This window comes from Seriola aureovittata, chromosome 11 (assembly GCF_021018895.1).
Source record: "Seriola aureovittata isolate HTS-2021-v1 ecotype China chromosome 11, ASM2101889v1, whole genome shotgun sequence".
Classification (NCBI taxonomy): Eukaryota; Metazoa; Chordata; class Actinopteri; order Carangiformes; family Carangidae; genus Seriola; species Seriola aureovittata.
Genome location: NC_079374.1, coordinates 20,397,546 through 20,413,879, shown reverse-complemented (window position 1 = coordinate 20,413,879; position 16,334 = coordinate 20,397,546). Strand labels below are relative to the sequence as shown.

Here is a 16,334-nt window from a genome sequence, read left to right as displayed (position 1 = left end):
GAAAACCATTACTCTTTTGTGGAGCAGTTTATACTCTAACAGAAGAGGTTAAATAAAAGTGAAAGGTGCAATGGCGCTAATAAGCTACAATAACCTACTCCGTTTTGGACTCTGGCTCACCATCCCTCAAAGGGTCAGCACTGTCAAGACAGCTTGTTATCAGTCAATGGTGCAAATTCACATGTCAAACTTCCCCCAAGTTGAGCTTCATGTGAAAAACTGGCTTGGGTTTACTTATCCCCCGCAAGTGAATCCAATTATCGTGGCAACTCCACTGGAATGAACTGAATTTGCCACCAAAAAATGCAGTTGAAATAAAATGAAGGCCCTGGTTTACTCAAGTGTGACAGTGAGCCATCATGCACAATATGAGGACAACAGAAGAAGCTAAATGGAATTTTATTTTATTATTTACCCCTATGCTTTGATGGATGCTTATTTCATTATAAATATGTAATGCTATCAAGAAAACCCTTGAAATCAAGCCATCTGTGGCTTTTTATATGTATTTTCACAAATGGAGCAGATTGATGTTTGCCATCCCTCCCCTTCTCTTCATGAGCAATGGGACAGCACTGGTTAAGTGTGCCAAGATGTCCCTGATCTGCACACAATGGATAGACTATGTGAAAGCTATGAGCCTTTTATGACCAATTTCAAATTGCATCACAAAACAGGTGGAAGCTAATTTTGTGCTAGACACATTTTCAACTGGCTGCTCTAAACAGCAATGTAAAGTAATGTTCCATAAGCAACAGAACATAAAACATGTTCACATTTATCCACACAGATAGCATGTAATGCTTTAAAACGATTAGAGAGGTAAAAGATCTAAACAATGACAGGTCCAGATTTCTCACTGTAATGGAGACACTGTTGCTACTGTAGCAACCGGACACTTGCATCCTGATGCTGGGGTTTACTTAGGTGATGAGGGTAGTGTTTTACATAAAAAAAACCTTAGCCCTACCTACAAAAAGGTATTTTTCTACGATTAATGCAATCAATGTTCTTCTTTCCTGTTCCTCAGGGTTCACAATGTTGAACTTCACCAGTAACAACAGCTCTAAAGTGACTCATCTGCTTTTTTTATAACAGCACACAGGAGAAGCCTGCAAGGCTGCAACATTTTTCACTGTATTACATGAATACACTCAAATGTTCCAGCTAGTAGGCAGCTTCAGCGATGTCTGCACAACAGGCAGTCAAACACTTGGTCTGGCTTGGGTTCACATAAGTGAATGGAGAAAGCAGCTGTACTGGACTTAACAAAGCAACAGTGAGCTGAATCAAAATGTACAGCATTATTACACCGGGTCGCTTAAGAGAGGCAAAAGACGTAAAGTTTAAGCAGTTAAGTTGAAGGGCTGAGAATCTTTCTGAGTGAGACAGCACAGGGAAAACCTCTTTGTTAGGATGTCAAATTTGAAGACAATGTGTGAGTTTTACCCTTTTAACTCCAAACTAACAAAGATATTTTTTTAAATTCACTATAAGATCTGCTTTATAGCAAAAGGTAACTACGTAGCATTCAGAGGAGTTTTGATGCTTCCTGGCATCAGAAAATCCTCATGTAAGAGAGCCTGCTGAAGGCTTTTACAGGTCCAGTCAGTGGATCTGCATATGTGTGCTCCTGTCTGCCTCCGTTGATGCAGGGCTAACACAAGACACACGCCTCACTACACTAAGCTGCACGGGTAGACAAGTTCAAACACTATTCATCACCATGGCACCGGCTGAGGGACTTTGGTCCTCTACACACACCACATTAGACCATAGCATCTCACCCCACGGTGTTCATGAAGAGGCTTTTGGCACATTAGAAAAAGCTGTTGCAACTTAAAACACACAGGCCAACAAGCTCACACTGAGTAGAGCTACTAGACTGGCCAACAGTCCCACACACTGCCATCATCCAAGTCTGAGCTAAACGGTTGTTACTTTTTCCAGGAGTCTCTCTGTAACTCAGAAGGCTTACCACACACTACCTTTCACAGTCATCTTACATCACTGTTTGTTTGATCAGTGCGGGTAATAAAGTTCCCATCTGGTTTCCCAACTGAGACTCTGGCCAACAGAGGCGGGACATATTTGTGGAAAACCACAAAGAGAGAAACACAATCCTTAAAAAATAAAAAAAGTTCTTATCTGATCCTCTTGGGATTTCACGTTCACAAATGGAATTATGAGTTGAAAAGCTGCAGGATTCAAAGCAGAAACAATCTTGCATCACAAGGCAATCAAACTACAAACTAGAACATTTAAAGCAGAACGAGCCTGTGAGTTTGTTACGTTTCCACTGCATTCGTGTTTTGAATCAGTTATGTCTGCATACTTCTGAAACATGAATATTATAGATTGTAAATACTCAGTCTGGGACAAAAAATAAATAAATAAAAGCCAAAGTCAAGGACTAATTTATATTTAGACTGACTACAATCAGCAGTTTCTGTGGGCCATGACTCTGATATGAAATCAGGTCTGTTAGAAATCGACTCCCATTCATGCATTAATAAAATATTTTTCATGCAAGTCTGAGCTAAACAGGACTGTGTTGAAACCAATAATAAAAGGATTATTCCTAAAATACATAAAAAATACTTTTTATGGGATTCAATAAGGACTTTGTAGAATTTTTCCGATAATATAATGACTTCTGTGGTTTTAGCCATCTTTTTTATCTGATGTAATAGCAGTGTATTTAATATTACAGCGTTAGCTTTTTTTTTTTCTTAAGCCACCATAGCTTCCTTCCCATATGGTATTCCCCTCTTTGTTTCATTCTATGAGTTCCAGACTGGATCCCACAGGGGACCTCAGCAGAGAGAAAGCAAGTCAACTTTGACAAGGGGGGAACTTTGGGATGTTTCTCAGAGAGGTGAATAGTTTTATTCATGCGGTAATGTATTCCATTATGATCCCAGGGGAGCACTGGACCTTCTGCACCTTCAGTCAGTTCAGCCACTTTTACAGCTGACATGGATGTTTTTAACTTTAGATTCAAGTGTGTCCACAGATCACAGTGTACGTAATTTAAGGATATAATCTTCATGAAAGAAGAATAGTGGCTTTTAGAGTTATCCTAAAGTGGAGACAGAGTTTATACCCCCCCCCCCCCCCCTCCCCCTCCTCTCATGACACGAATGTTTGATGATACTATTTGCAGTTATTGTTCCTGCTTTGGCTGTGCACCAGCGCCGCTGACCGCAGCATCTAAAAAGACTGAACTCGGAAGGAGTTTGAGAGCATCTGCTACTGTCCTCTGCGTCTGCAGTGGTTTGACTCTTGAATGACAAAGATGGTGCTTAATCCCGCAGATGTAGGCAATTAGCGATCACACTTTTTATTCACATTGCCTAATGAGCTTTGGTTTGGACCAAGAAACACACAAACAGCCGAACTAAACTCGAACATAACCTGCCCTGCAAGTTTTATCCTCCAACAACTACAATTCGTTCACAAAGAGAAAGAAAAATAAACAAAAAATCCCAACCCCCTCCTACTCCTCGAAGTAAGGAGGAATGAATGAGTTGTGAAGCGGACGGTCTCATGCAAAGTTAACTTTCAAGAAAAGTTGCCGCGGGTGCAACCGTGGATCAAAACCGACCCGAACAGAAAGAAAGGGCTCGCATTTGTAACATTTTCTGCATCTAGCCAAGAAAGAGAAGATGTCAAACTTACCTCTTTATCTCTGCAAGACTTGCTCCCTCTTGTCCTAAATCCACTCTACGGACAAAAGTAGGATCCCAGAAGTGATTCCCCAAGTCTGGAGTGGCTCGTGAAGCCCTTCCCCGCTGCCTTTACTTCAACTCGTGTCTGCTGTGCTGGATGAAGCTGGACGTGGCTCTCATCCGAATCTCAGCACTTTGAATGGAGCTCTGGGTGGACTTGAGCCTGAATGGTCCGCCGGGCGTAGGGAGCGGCTGGAGCGGCGTCACTGGGCTAGTCCAGCGTCCCCTAATCACCTCCAGTGCGGGAGGGGGGCTGGACTGGGTTGTGATGCCTTCAAATGTTGTCGGAATAATTGCCATTCCATTGTTTTTGTACAAGTACTCTTCCTTAATCTAGTCGTGATTATATTATGGGGACACAAGCTTTTTCAAAACCTAAGCCCCGCCAAACATATAGGCCACCCAAAACACCAGCCATTTTCTAATATATATCTAAACATTCAGGAAGCATGACTAAATATTTTTTACATCTTGTGACTTTCATGATGAAGAGGGTGGGTTTGTTTTACAGGAGATTGACTCTGGAAAATAAATTAATAAATGATGGATGTGGGTTGGAAGTAATGTGCTTTAAACTATCTGATCTACTATTATGAATCTAATAAGACTTATTACAAATTCCTACTTTGGTTAAAATAAAAAAAATTAAAAAAAGAATATTTGACTGAACATGTTCAAAAAAGTTCCTGGAATTAGATCCACGATTTACGAGGCGAATGGTAACGCAGCATTAAGGCTTTCCCTTCATCCCATAGACAGATACGCAATCCACCCGACAGCACAACACCCCCCTCCTGTGTCTTCAGTCTAAATCGCAACGACATGTTGACCGATTGTTTAATGATACAACATCTGGGTCAGATTCGTGTGTTAATAGAGAGAGTTTTAACTCTTGTTTCTTACTGCCAGGAAACTTATCCTGTTCAAGTTGTTGTATTTCTTCACTTCATTCACTCTTTATCTAAATGACTTCGGAAAGTAAGGGGGGGGGGGGGTTGCAAGGGTTGTCGTTGTATTCGTCAAGTCTGCATAACAGGCAGAGTGGGCATGCAGCCATATTGTATTAACTACTACATTCTTTAGTAAATTTACCCCGGTTATTTCATTCAGATAACATTTTCTCAGTTTTTAATAGTTTATGAACTCAACTCTCCCCACACAAAGTGTGGTGACCCAGATAGAGTGCGTGCTAATGCGCATGCGCTGATATGTCTGCAATTTCCTTTTCCCTGAATCTGGCGGAACTAGTGTCCGGTGGTATTAGTTTTTATTTCACGGACTGTTTTTGCTCATAAAGAGGATTTCGGTGAGTTGGAGATTGTTTTTGGTTGATGTAACTGAGTGGAGGGTCATATATGTAAGCGTGCTATGACACTGCGGCTGGAAAATACATCAAGCTGAAGCGGCCTGAGCGCTACCAGGTGTTATCGGAAGTCGGACATCAGTGTTGGCTCTGCCTGCCTTCAAAAACATATATTTTTATGTCACAGTTGTATGTTATTTGCTCAGATTTTGCTAAGCCAGTGTTTTTGGAAATACGCAACGGTAACTAATGTCGTGTCGTTTTGCATCGTAACAGTGAACACTGGTCCAACTCATTCGCTATGAATACGCCAGATCCCATTTAACTAGAGGTGACGTTTACAGTGCTGAAGATGTTAGTTACCTCGAACTGTTACGTTAACAAATATCAGTCAAAGATCATTACATGCCCCTGGCTTGTTTTAACTCACAATGCATGTGTGATTATACACACATAACTCTGTGCAGAATATGTGTAGAATGTGTGTCATTATAACCCCCACTTCTTTAATAAAATGAAGGGATGGCAGGAATAGTTGTTTTCACAAATAGATGGAGAGAGCACAGAGGATGGTAAAATTATTTTCATTTTTATTGTCTTAATCCTGTTCTTATTTAATTTCCCCTTTGCTTTACAGAGAGTTTTTTATGAGTAATCAAAGGCAGCAGAAGCCTACGCTAACAGGCCAGCGTTTTAAAACTCGGAAAAGAGGTAAGAAGCTTTAAGGCAAAAATCACACAGTTGTTCTCACTAGAACTGAATATTTTGTTTGGATAGCCTTTATCAGTGGTTTGTAAACCAATAAGTCTCCTTCAGGTTCCATGAGAAACACCTCACCTATTACCTTCTTACAATCAACAGCACAGGAATATGATTGTGTCTTCAGTGATCAAACTGAGGAACATGCCCACTTGTTTACTCACTTAATATTCAACACATACATACATACATACATAAAGATGGGTATCTGGCCCAAAACTGTTGTGTGGCAAATAAATATACACTTATTATTATCTATTCTTCAATGCCACTGAAGAGTAAGCTCACACAGCAACTAAAAATGTGTTGGCCTATACAGCTTACCTTACGCAAAATAAGGAAGTGTGTAAATCTGTGGATGTTCACATCCTGAGTATGGCTTTGGATCTGTCTTTTAGAATCATGAGATCACCAGTACATGGAAGGGATAAACTGAAATTAATATCTGTGTTTTCAACAGATGAAAAGGAGAGGTTCGACCCTTCCCAGTTTCAGGAAAGTATCATACAAGGTCTGAACCAAACTGGCACTGATTTGGAAGCTGTTGCAAAGTTCCTTGATGCCTCTGGTGCCAAACTTGACTACCGACGCTATGCTGAGACTCTGTTCGACATCCTGGTGGCTGGTGGAATGCTGGGTAAGTGGCAGGACACCTAGTGTGATTATCGTTAGGGCAGGGTAATTAATCTACAAAGTATCAAAACTGACATTTTTGAAAAACAGAAACTCTCACCAACTTAATTGTGCTCATGGTTCATTCAGTTAATACTTTCCCCGTACTTTGTAGCCGTGCACTCTTCCTATTCAGCAGTGTGATTATGACTGCTATCCATGTTGTATTCACCACTGTCTGGTAGTCTCGACTGATAAGACCCAATCAGGAGGCAAGGCACGCGGATGCCCGGCATAAACATAGCAAAAGGGAGGCTGAGGCTCAGTGTTTGCACTTGTGTCATAAATATCATCAGCTTCTCTTTGAGTGAATGCACACTTACGTTAGTTGGATGGAGCGGAGGCACGTGACTGAACACGAGGTACTATTCTTTGAAGGGCAGTTACTGAACGGACCCATTGGGGAAAGTATTAACTGAATTTATACCAAGGTTGTAAGCATCAGTTTTGATACTTTTTAGGTTAATCGATCAGCCCTTGTTTGAAATAAGTGATATTGATGATGAAGTCATATCGCCAAGCCCTAACTATTGTTGTGATGGAGATAAAATTCGGCAGTTATACAGCTAAGCACTATATGCGTCATCAGACTAAAACTAGCCAGGATAAGAGCAAACAAGTGCCCGCAGTGGTGTCTTGAATTGGATACCATAGCTAAAACAATGGAAATATTAAAAATACTTTTATATTCCTTATTCAGTTTCTTGCAACTGTAGACATAAACTGTTAAGAAAAATTAAGCTACTCATCTGAGACATAACACTCACAAAATTGAAAAAAAGTGTGTTTCTTTACAGCCCCAGGGGGTACCTTGTCGGACGACGTGACATGCACAGACTTCTGTCTCTTCAAAGCACAAGAGGACATGGAGACCATGCAGGCATATGCACAGGTGAATACCAAAGTGTTGTTCACTGTTCAGTGTTATCAAAAGAAAGATAAAAATCAAATTTAGCGCAAATAATGAAACATGTTTTGTGTTTCCTCTCAGGTCTTTAACAAGCTCATCAGGCGTTACAAATACTTGGAGAAAGGATTTGAGGAGGAGATTAAAAAGGTTTGTTTTTTTGCTAAAGCTATTTTTACAAGAACATCCAGCACTTGTCTAGGCCAAGTTTTCTGAATTCATGACCATTTTATTCAAACCCAATATTTATATGTCTGACTCACAATTCAGCCTAAAGGTCTGTGTTTATATGTTTGCTCTGTGGCAGCTGCTGCTGTTTCTCAAGGGCTTCACAGAGTCTGAGCGCAACAAGCTGGCCATGCTAACAGGAATTCTCCTTGCCAACGGCAATATCTCTGCATCCATTCTTAGCAGCCTCTTCAATGAGAACCTGGTCAAAGAAGGTACATACTTCTGTGCCTCATATGCATGCCAACTTGTGTTTTTGGTTGTTTAGCTGATATAGTCCACAGGTAGAAGCAGCTGGACTGAAATTAAATATGCAGATCTAAAAAGGGGAAGAATCTTGTACCTTGTTGTGTTTTTTATTTTCTTTCCATCCTCTTTATTGATTTCTTCTAACATTGTTAAAACACTATCCTCTCTAGCTCTTTTTGTTTTCTCTAGCTCTCTTTTTTACATCTGTATTTTTTAACAATACAATTTACAATTGATCATATTCACAATGATTTCTTAAAATTTAAAGAACAAATATGCAAATTAACATCTTAATGTGCGAATTAACATTTTATTAACAGTTAAGTTTACAATCTTATACCTGCATAAATGGCGTACAGTTATTTGTCTAAAAATAACAGCATGAAAGGCAATCATGCAAACAAGTGCTTGAGAGTATAAAGGTTTTTGTTTTAATCAGACACTATGGAAAAGCCATACATGCCTGCAGTCACATCTGTTATCAGTGGCACTCTGATGAAGATGCATTAAGCATATAAAATGTAGTTTCTATGTCAGGTATTGGGAATCATTCGATTAAGGAAATTGAGTGGCTCCTCCAGTGAGATAAACATTGTTATTGTGATCTTATTTTTCCTTATGAGTTGACAAAATGGTAAATGTGGGGGTGACTAATGACACCACTTGCAGACTGGCTTAGTCATGTTGTACACTTATGATGGGTAGATGATTTGTTTGTTTTTCGTTCCTCTTTTTCTTTTGGCTGTTTGCTTTGCTCTTGTTAATTACTTACATGAAATCAATACTTGTCCCTGCATTACTATATTTTTCTCGAAGATAAATATACTACACATTAATCTTTGAAATTCCAATGACAAGAGAATTAGTAATGACTGAATACACAAGATAAACATTCAGGGAAATCTCCATCAACCATTCTGGCTATTGTTAGTTGGCAGTAAAGTTAATTCTAAAGACAGACATCCAAACTGCCATAAAGCCATAACACACCCAGTTACCCTCAAAGAACTATTGCCAACACAGGGCAACTGATCAAACTAGCCCAGCAATTACTGGATCATTGAGGCCACTACTGATATCGATAATTTGAGAGCTAAAAGAAAATTTAATATATCTATTCGGATATATACACATGCATATATAAGCACAAACACAGTGGTTTCAGAAATCATTTAGACCCCTTCACTTTTTGCACACATTACTGTGTATTAGATTTAATTTTAAATGGATAAAATTGCCCTTTTTGCCCATGAATCTGCACTCAATAACTCAAAATGACAAAGTGAAAACACGTTTGCAAATTTAAAAACTCAAAAACTGAAATCATCTTGCATCTTGTTTACTTTAATTTTCCTTGTGATGTCAGGACAAAAAGCAAGCCATAAAGTCCACGGAACTCCCCGTAGACCTTTGCCTTAAAACTATGGTCAGACATAGATCAAGGCAAGGGTATAAAGCCATTTCTAAAGCTTGTGTGTTCCCAGATGCACAGTGGTGTCAATAATTTTCAAATGGAAGAAGTTAGGAAGCACCAGGACTCTTCCAAGAGTTGACAGTCGGGCCAAATTGAGTAACTGGGCATGAAGTAACAGTCACTCTACAGAGTGTCAGAAGTCCTGGGCAGAGATGAGAGAACCTGCCGGAAGGACGACCATCTCAGCAGCACTCCATCAATCGGGCCTTTATTGTAGAGTGACTAGATTGAAGCCACTTTGAGTAAAAGGCATATGACAGCCTGCTTGGAGTTTCTGCTTTTGGCTATATTTACTTGTAAAATGATCACTCAGGGAGAAAGTTAGAGGCGACAGAATATCTTTCTTATTTTGTCTCTCACACAGCACACAGCCTCCGTCTGGGTAACATTTTGCTGCTCCCTCCCTCTGCCACTCACTATACAGAGTAGACACGGAGGAGTGTCTCTCACTTGTGCAGCATTAGTGGCAACTCTCCTCTATGGAAAGTAGCTGCTTTAAGTCTCAAAAATTGCTATATTTGTCGCTAGGTGTTTTTTTTTTTTTTTTCTTACTTTGAATGTCATTTGAGTCATGGACAGCGGTGTTTATAGGTATGGCCCTGCTGTTGTGGTCCAGCCAGAAAAATAGCTGCAGGTGGCGCTTAGGGGTTTTCTTAGCTGTGACCAAGTTTTTTCTGCTGATTGTCTTTTGTTTGTGAAAGAAAAGAAGATTGGCCACAAAAACTGCGGTTGATGGAGCTTCAGTTGGGCCATGATAATGATGATCGCCACTCAGCTTGGTGTATCAAGGCCCTTAAACAGATATGATAGATGGAAGGAAGGTCTTGCCTGTATCACATTATAGAACTGGCACTGCTCACTGAAGTCCTACTGTATTTTGTTTAGACAGAGATGCGTGTTTAATATACCTGTGGTTCTAACTTATTTTGTTGACTGCATTATTATGTTTTGAGGCATTGATCCAGTAAAAACCTGTCTAATCGCATCCTGTGGAGCTGTGTTTACCAACGTGTTAGTCAGGCCTCAACATTATCCTGGCAGGTCTGTTACCAACAGCTGACTCACATTTTTATGCATTTGTTCAGGTGTTTCTGCATGCTTTGCTGTAAAACTCTTCAAATCCTGGCTTTCTGAAAAGGACATCAACTCTGTTGCTGCCAGTCTCCGAAAGGTTGGCATGGACAACAGGCTCATGGTGAGAATGATATCTTGAAGTCTTTACGAGGTTTAGGCGTTATGCTTCCCAATGCAAAAAAGGTTGACAATGTGTCTGTGTTTTCTACGTAAGATTGATGAAAATAAAATTAATAATCAGCATGAATGTACCGGCTCCAAACTACTGTGGCATCTAGTACTTAATTAATGAACAAGGCTTGTCTGCTGAAAAGGGTTTGTCTCAATATTTGATTGTGTGCCTTTTCAGGAGCTGTTCCCTGCAAATAAACGCAGTTGTGAGCACTTCTCGAAGTACTTCACAGACGCTGGGCTCAAGGAGCTTTCGGACTTCGCAAGAAACCAGCAGTCCATAGGTGCTCGCAAGGAGCTGCAGAAAGAGCTTCAGGAGCAGATGTCGCGTGGGGACCCCCTCAGAGATGTAAGCCTTGTTACATTTTGAGCTTCATTTACACAGAGTCCCTTTTTGAATGACAGCACTGAGTGTACCACTTAAGATTGCTTTCTACTTAGCTTCTGCCCCCCTTTGTCTTGAGGAGTGCTGAACAAAAAGATGCAGTGACTCAATGACAAGTTGCTGAAATCAGCCTGCTCAACCTGAACATGTTATCTGCTCCTGCAAGCCCCTGTATCCCGCCAGGGTTCTCATACCTGAGACTTCTGCAAGATTTGATAAGCAATACGTCTCAGCATATGCTGACATTGGTTTGCCTGCTTTGCTAATAATAAGTGTTACATCTCTGGTCTTGGGCCTCACAGATCATCACCTACCTCCGAGAGGAAATCAAGAAGAACAACATCTCCGAGCAGACGATGATTGGATTAATTTGGTCCAGTGTAATGAGCTCCGTGGAGTGGAACAAGAAGGAGGAGCTGGTCACAGAACAAGCCATCAAACATTTAAAGGTGATACTTACATAGCTCTGCTGTTCTTTGATTCTGTGGCAGTCATGGCAACGTACTCCGAAACGAGAGATCCAAAAAAAACTTAGGGATGTCACTCTTAAATTGTGCCTTAGAGATTTTTCAAAATCCAGGCTGCTGTAGGTTTTGAATTTAGCAGAGAAGATAATTGATTTATGAACCCAAAGCCATTCCACCAGTACAGAGGAAGCAATGAAAGAAATCATAAAAATATCTTGAACCCTCCCCCCACTCCTTGTCTGAATTTTCGCTCTTTTACATTCTCAGCAATACAGCCCACTGTTGAAGGCCTTTACCTCCCAGGGCCTCTCTGAACTTACTCTCCTGCTGAAGATCCAGGAGTACTGTTATGACAACATCCATTTCATGAAGGCCTTCCAGAAAATAGTTGTGCTGCTCTACAAAGGTGAGTTGTTTTTTTGTGTAAATAAGGCTCTTTTTTTCCATCCTCACAACTGGGAGAAAAAGATCACGTCGGAAGCTATGTGAATGACCCATCAACCTTCTTGGCGACAAGCACCTGCAGGTACATCTGTTCTCTTAGTCATTTTCTTTTTCTGTATATTCTTAAAAGCGGATGTCTTGAGTGAGGAGGCGATTCTGAAATGGTACAATGAAGCCCACCTAGCCAAAGGAAAGAGCGTTTTCCTTGAACAGATGAAAAAGTTTGTTGAATGGCTCAAGAATGCAGAGGAAGGTAAGCACTTCAACGTTTTGTTTTGTTTTTCCTTTTCTACCTCCCACAGCTGTAAATGGCCAAAAAAACTTGGCAAGGGTTTGTGCTTTGTCTCATTTGTGTCGAATAACAAACTGATGTAATTGATGTGCACCCCATTCAGCATCTTTCTTTCTGCCTTAGTGATATTAGTAGTAAAGCTTCTTGTGCAGATGTGTGAGCGCAGTTCTGACTGATGTTTTCTTTTTTCCAGAGTCCGAATCTGAGGAAGAGGACGCAGACTGAGCTCCACTTGCTATAACTACCATCTTGAGTTGTATTTTTACATAAACACAGCACCAGATGCAGTAGAGGGATTTGTTACTGAAGTCTGTCTATATTTCTTTTTTCCTTATCTCTTCTCTACCTCCTCACATCTAGTTCAACTGTAATGGAAGGGCTTTAATACTGTTTTTATTTTCTACATGTTTTGGGCCTGAATCAATACTTGTACTCTCCTTTATACTCTCCAGGAGCCGGTCACAGTGCCACAGTTAGCTAAATAGATTGAAACCCCTTTCATGTAACAAAGGGAGGGGAGGGGGTGGGGGTTTTGGAAAGATAGTTCCTTTTAAAATTAGCCAGTTTGAAGGCATATTTCACAGTTATTGTATTTAGTCATGGAACTCTTACTTGCCAGAGGTCTATCTGTGTAGCCATGATATCTTGGTGCTCTGAGAGGCAAACTGTTTTTGTAATCTCATTTTATGTCTCTGCCAATTATGTGACAACTCTGAATTTATTGCCGGTTTTTAGATACTGTCTCCATTATTGGTGATGGAGCTGTGTTGTTTCAAAGGTGATGGTGGCAATGCCCCATAAAATTGAATTTAATTGCTTCACACATCTTAAGTAACAGAACCATGCTAGCTTTGTAGGGTTTCTCCTTTACCATACAGTTTAACTTTTTAAAATAAATGGAAATTCATGGTTTTCATTTCTGCTGTTTTTATTCATACCGGGCACATACAGATTAATCACATCAAATTATGCAGTGAAGGAAGGACAACTCTTATGAGCAATTAGAAGAAAAAAAAAATAGCATACATTTGCAGTCATACAGACAGCCAATCATATGGAAAGGGTCAAGGAAATCCATTTGTTGTGTTCCAGATCAACTTATGTTCCCTCGAAATTTTCCATTGGTTGATCCCTAGCCTCACCTAATCAAGTAATCAAGAAAGGCAGCCCGGCTTGCGTGACCTGAGGTGCAAACAACGATCTCATTCACTTCAGTCCTATCCCACTTTAAATGGTAATTATGGTTCAGTCAAGCATGCAAAAATGAGAGTGAGATGGTGATTCAAGATGTTATGAAAACGGAGGTCCATGCACATTCATTAGGACAAGTCAATTTACAAAGTATAAAAAACAGGCTGCTCATTTTTATGGTATGCTGCAAACAAACAGAATTTTGAGTGTGTATTTAACCCCATTCCTGGCCAGTGATCTTCAAGTGTCAGCTAACTTAATTTTGATTTCCCAAACAAACAGAAATTTCTACATATCAACCCAGACCTTGAATTCACTGGCGATGTTATGGTATGATTCATATTAGTCCAAGTCAACATGCATATTTCAAAGAAATATACTGTACCTCACAGCAGAGCACAAAAAGCATTATCTACTGATAATCAGTTTCACTCAGTGCCAACAGATGGCAGTAAGTCCTTAAGAGATGCTTCCTCCTCTTATTAAAGCCCTCCAGAGTTTGAGTCAAGCTCAAATCGAAAATGCCATTTTGAAGAAACCAGACTAGAAAGTATTAGATACAGGCAGAACTACAAAGTACCCGACACAAGTATTTTCTCTGCCTACCTGTCCCGGGAGGATTTGTTTTGCCTTTTGGTTTTATTTAGTCGCTCAGAAGAACAATTTGGGAGAGTGACACGCCAGCAGAGGGAAACATGGCAGCTTTAGGTTTAGTGTGTGAGCCTGCATGCACCTCTGTATGTAGCTAGTGCTGAATGGCAATGATGCCCCACCACCCCCTACCCCACCTGTTACTGTGCAAACCTTTGGCAATACCATCTTGGTGGGACTGTTATCTGCTTGTTACCACAGCTGCTTCACCTCACACCACACACACAGACCTCCCCATGTGTCATTTTGAACAGACACTGAGAATATCTGCATGTTGAAGAATGCTCTCATATAATGAGCTGTGCGCACTGCACTGACACATCTGTTTGTTTTGCTTATCCCCCATTTTTTAAGCAATTACATATGCTGTTGGGTATCCTAAGGCTTTTTTTTTTTTTACAGGTATATCTCAAGGTATGCCAAGGTGTTAAAGTTGTTGGTTGTAAACATCCAGACAGACTTGAGTCATTTCTCTCAGTGACAGGGAGAGCAGAGGTGTCTGCATTCTCAAAGTTTGCATATATTTATCCTGCAGCATTCACAGCAAAACTTAGATGGATTTTTTTTTTTTTGAGTCTTGTTCATCTTTTTAATTTTTCAATGACAACAAAAATGTGTGAGAAAAAAAAATAGAACAGAACGACTTAATTTATTTTTGGAAATTTCTCAGTTGGACTTCTAGCTTGAACTGAGCAGAGCAGCACAGTGTGCCAGGGAATGCCAGGGGAGTTGTGGAGAGCAATTATTCTGGATTTCACACTGCAGCTTTGGTCAGTAAACATGGCTCAGACTGCAATGCAGAACTCATCTGAATAATGCTGTCAGAAAACAGAGAGACAGGGCAATGATTCTTTTGAATGCGTAGAGAGAGACTTGAGATAATTACTCGGTTTTCAACAAAAAAATACTACCCCCTGCTGACCGTGCCATGATGTGCTGAACACAAAAGATGCACTGTTTTTGTTTTGGGTAAATTGTAAGTGATATGTGTTTGCTTTGCATTTCAAGCAGCATTGTGTTGCAAGCCAATTTTTTTTTCTGCTCTGCTGCTTTTGTATTTATGGAAGACCACTCTAATGCTGGGCTTAGCACCCAGGTGAAATATGGAAATGAGGATCAACATGTTGACTCACTAAATGCTGCCAATTTGTCCTTGGATCAACTTTTGCCAAACATCCTGAAGCAGTGCAGCCTCCCAACCCTGATGTAGTCATATTATGGACAACTGAGCACCTCTATGACAGGAAATAGCCGCTAAGCTCTTAACGGCTTAAGTGTTTTTGGGTTATAGGCTGACAGCTACTGTTGTCTGTCAGCAGTCCCCAACTCAGCTCATGTTGGTGTTTGTCCCTGGAGGTAACGCTGCCATCCTCACCGACTTTGCCCCCGGGAGGAGGATAGCTGCTTTTTAATGTTGTGGACTGGAACCATTATTCTCACGGTTATTCATCATGTATAATACTCCTGCTTCAGAGGCAGCTTAATTACAGATGACAGCTAGGTTTGAACCTTTTAGACCTTGGCTGCTGCCTGACTGGAAGTCCTGTACAGTCTTTGGGCTTGGTCGGCGTATCCCTTAGTCTCCGTCAGACCTACTTTGTCACCATTTTAATGAGTAAAAAATCCTGTGAAATTAAGGTGTTAATCATTTTTAAGAATGCTAAGTAATGCCCAACAACTGTATCTAATGTACAGGCAGTATAATGGATATTTTTGTGCTTATGTAAAGCTTCTGTATATCTAAAGCTAATCTAAGATAAACATGTAAGGTGTTGTCATTCTAATTATAACAGCTAATTGATGTTAATAGTGTGATAAGAACATACATTACATACCATTTAGTTACACAATGTGACATGGGTATTATGATGATTCGCCATGATAGATTCTAATCAAACTTTTCCAGAGACTGAGTTAGAATCACATCCTTTATCTCAAACTGGATGGAGCCACGCAGGCAGAAAAAGACACGTGTTAATTAACAGAGGGTGGGTAAAGAAGGCACAAGGCCAGAGACATATAGGTGCAACTGCTAAGGTGGGTGTGTCATCATACATTGCAAAAGCTACAACTTTTTATTTCAACCGCCTGAATACCTCAACTGAGATAGTCTTGACAGTATTGCTGCTTTTTTTTTTTTAAAGTTGCATTTCATTTTTCTGTCAAAAAAAACCTGTTGTTGAACCCAGTAATGTCAGAGAAATAAATTGTGCTGTATTATTTTTTTTTCTTTAGAAGATCCCACTATCTTTCTTTGAATAGACTAATAATAGGAAGTCAGCAGCAATCAATGACCCAACTGTGGCTATTGTCCTCCTCCAATAGGTCGTGCACAT

The 16,334-nt window shown here is 40.2% G+C and overlaps 2 protein-coding genes across 5 annotated transcripts in view; one reads left to right on the top strand and one right to left on the bottom strand.

Annotated features, from left to right (window-relative positions):
• Positions 1–3,937, bottom strand: part of myo1b (myosin IB) — a 58,761-nt gene extending 54,824 nt beyond the window's left edge. For 3 of the 4 annotated variants that reach the window (XM_056389039.1, XM_056389040.1, XM_056389041.1), the window contains exon 1: positions 3,682–3,936. The gene's annotated coding sequence lies outside the window, so the exon portion shown is untranslated. Of the gene's footprint in view, positions 1–3,681 lie in introns of all 4 variants that reach the window. The other variant, XM_056389038.1, reaches the window with a different exon arrangement.
• Positions 3,938–4,903: 966 nt separating this feature from the next.
• Positions 4,904–13,072, top strand: LOC130178132 (eIF5-mimic protein 2-A-like). Its single transcript, XM_056390266.1, has 12 exons — positions 4,904–5,037; positions 5,672–5,745; positions 6,254–6,430; positions 7,263–7,357; positions 7,457–7,522; positions 7,680–7,815; positions 10,409–10,518; positions 10,747–10,917; positions 11,256–11,402; positions 11,688–11,826; positions 11,995–12,117; positions 12,350–13,072. Exons 2-12 carry the CDS (start codon positions 5,682–5,684, stop codon positions 12,379–12,381), a joined length of 1,260 nt encoding a protein of 419 aa, XP_056246241.1. The 5' UTR covers positions 4,904–5,037; positions 5,672–5,681; the 3' UTR covers positions 12,382–13,072.
• The last annotated feature ends 3,262 nt before the right edge of the window (positions 13,073–16,334 follow it).

Excerpts from the sequence above, each read along its gene's own strand:
- LOC130178132 (XM_056390266.1), top strand. The coding sequence starts at position 5,682 with ATGAGTAATCAAAGGCAGCAGAAGCCTACGCTAACAGGCCAGCGTTTT. Across the intron at positions 10,519-10,746 it reads GCATGGACAACAGGCTCATG|GAGCTGTTCCCTGCAAATAA; the intron begins GTGAGAATGATA and ends GTGCCTTTTCAG. Across the intron at positions 11,403-11,687 it reads AAGCCATCAAACATTTAAAG|CAATACAGCCCACTGTTGAA; the intron begins GTGATACTTACA and ends TTACATTCTCAG.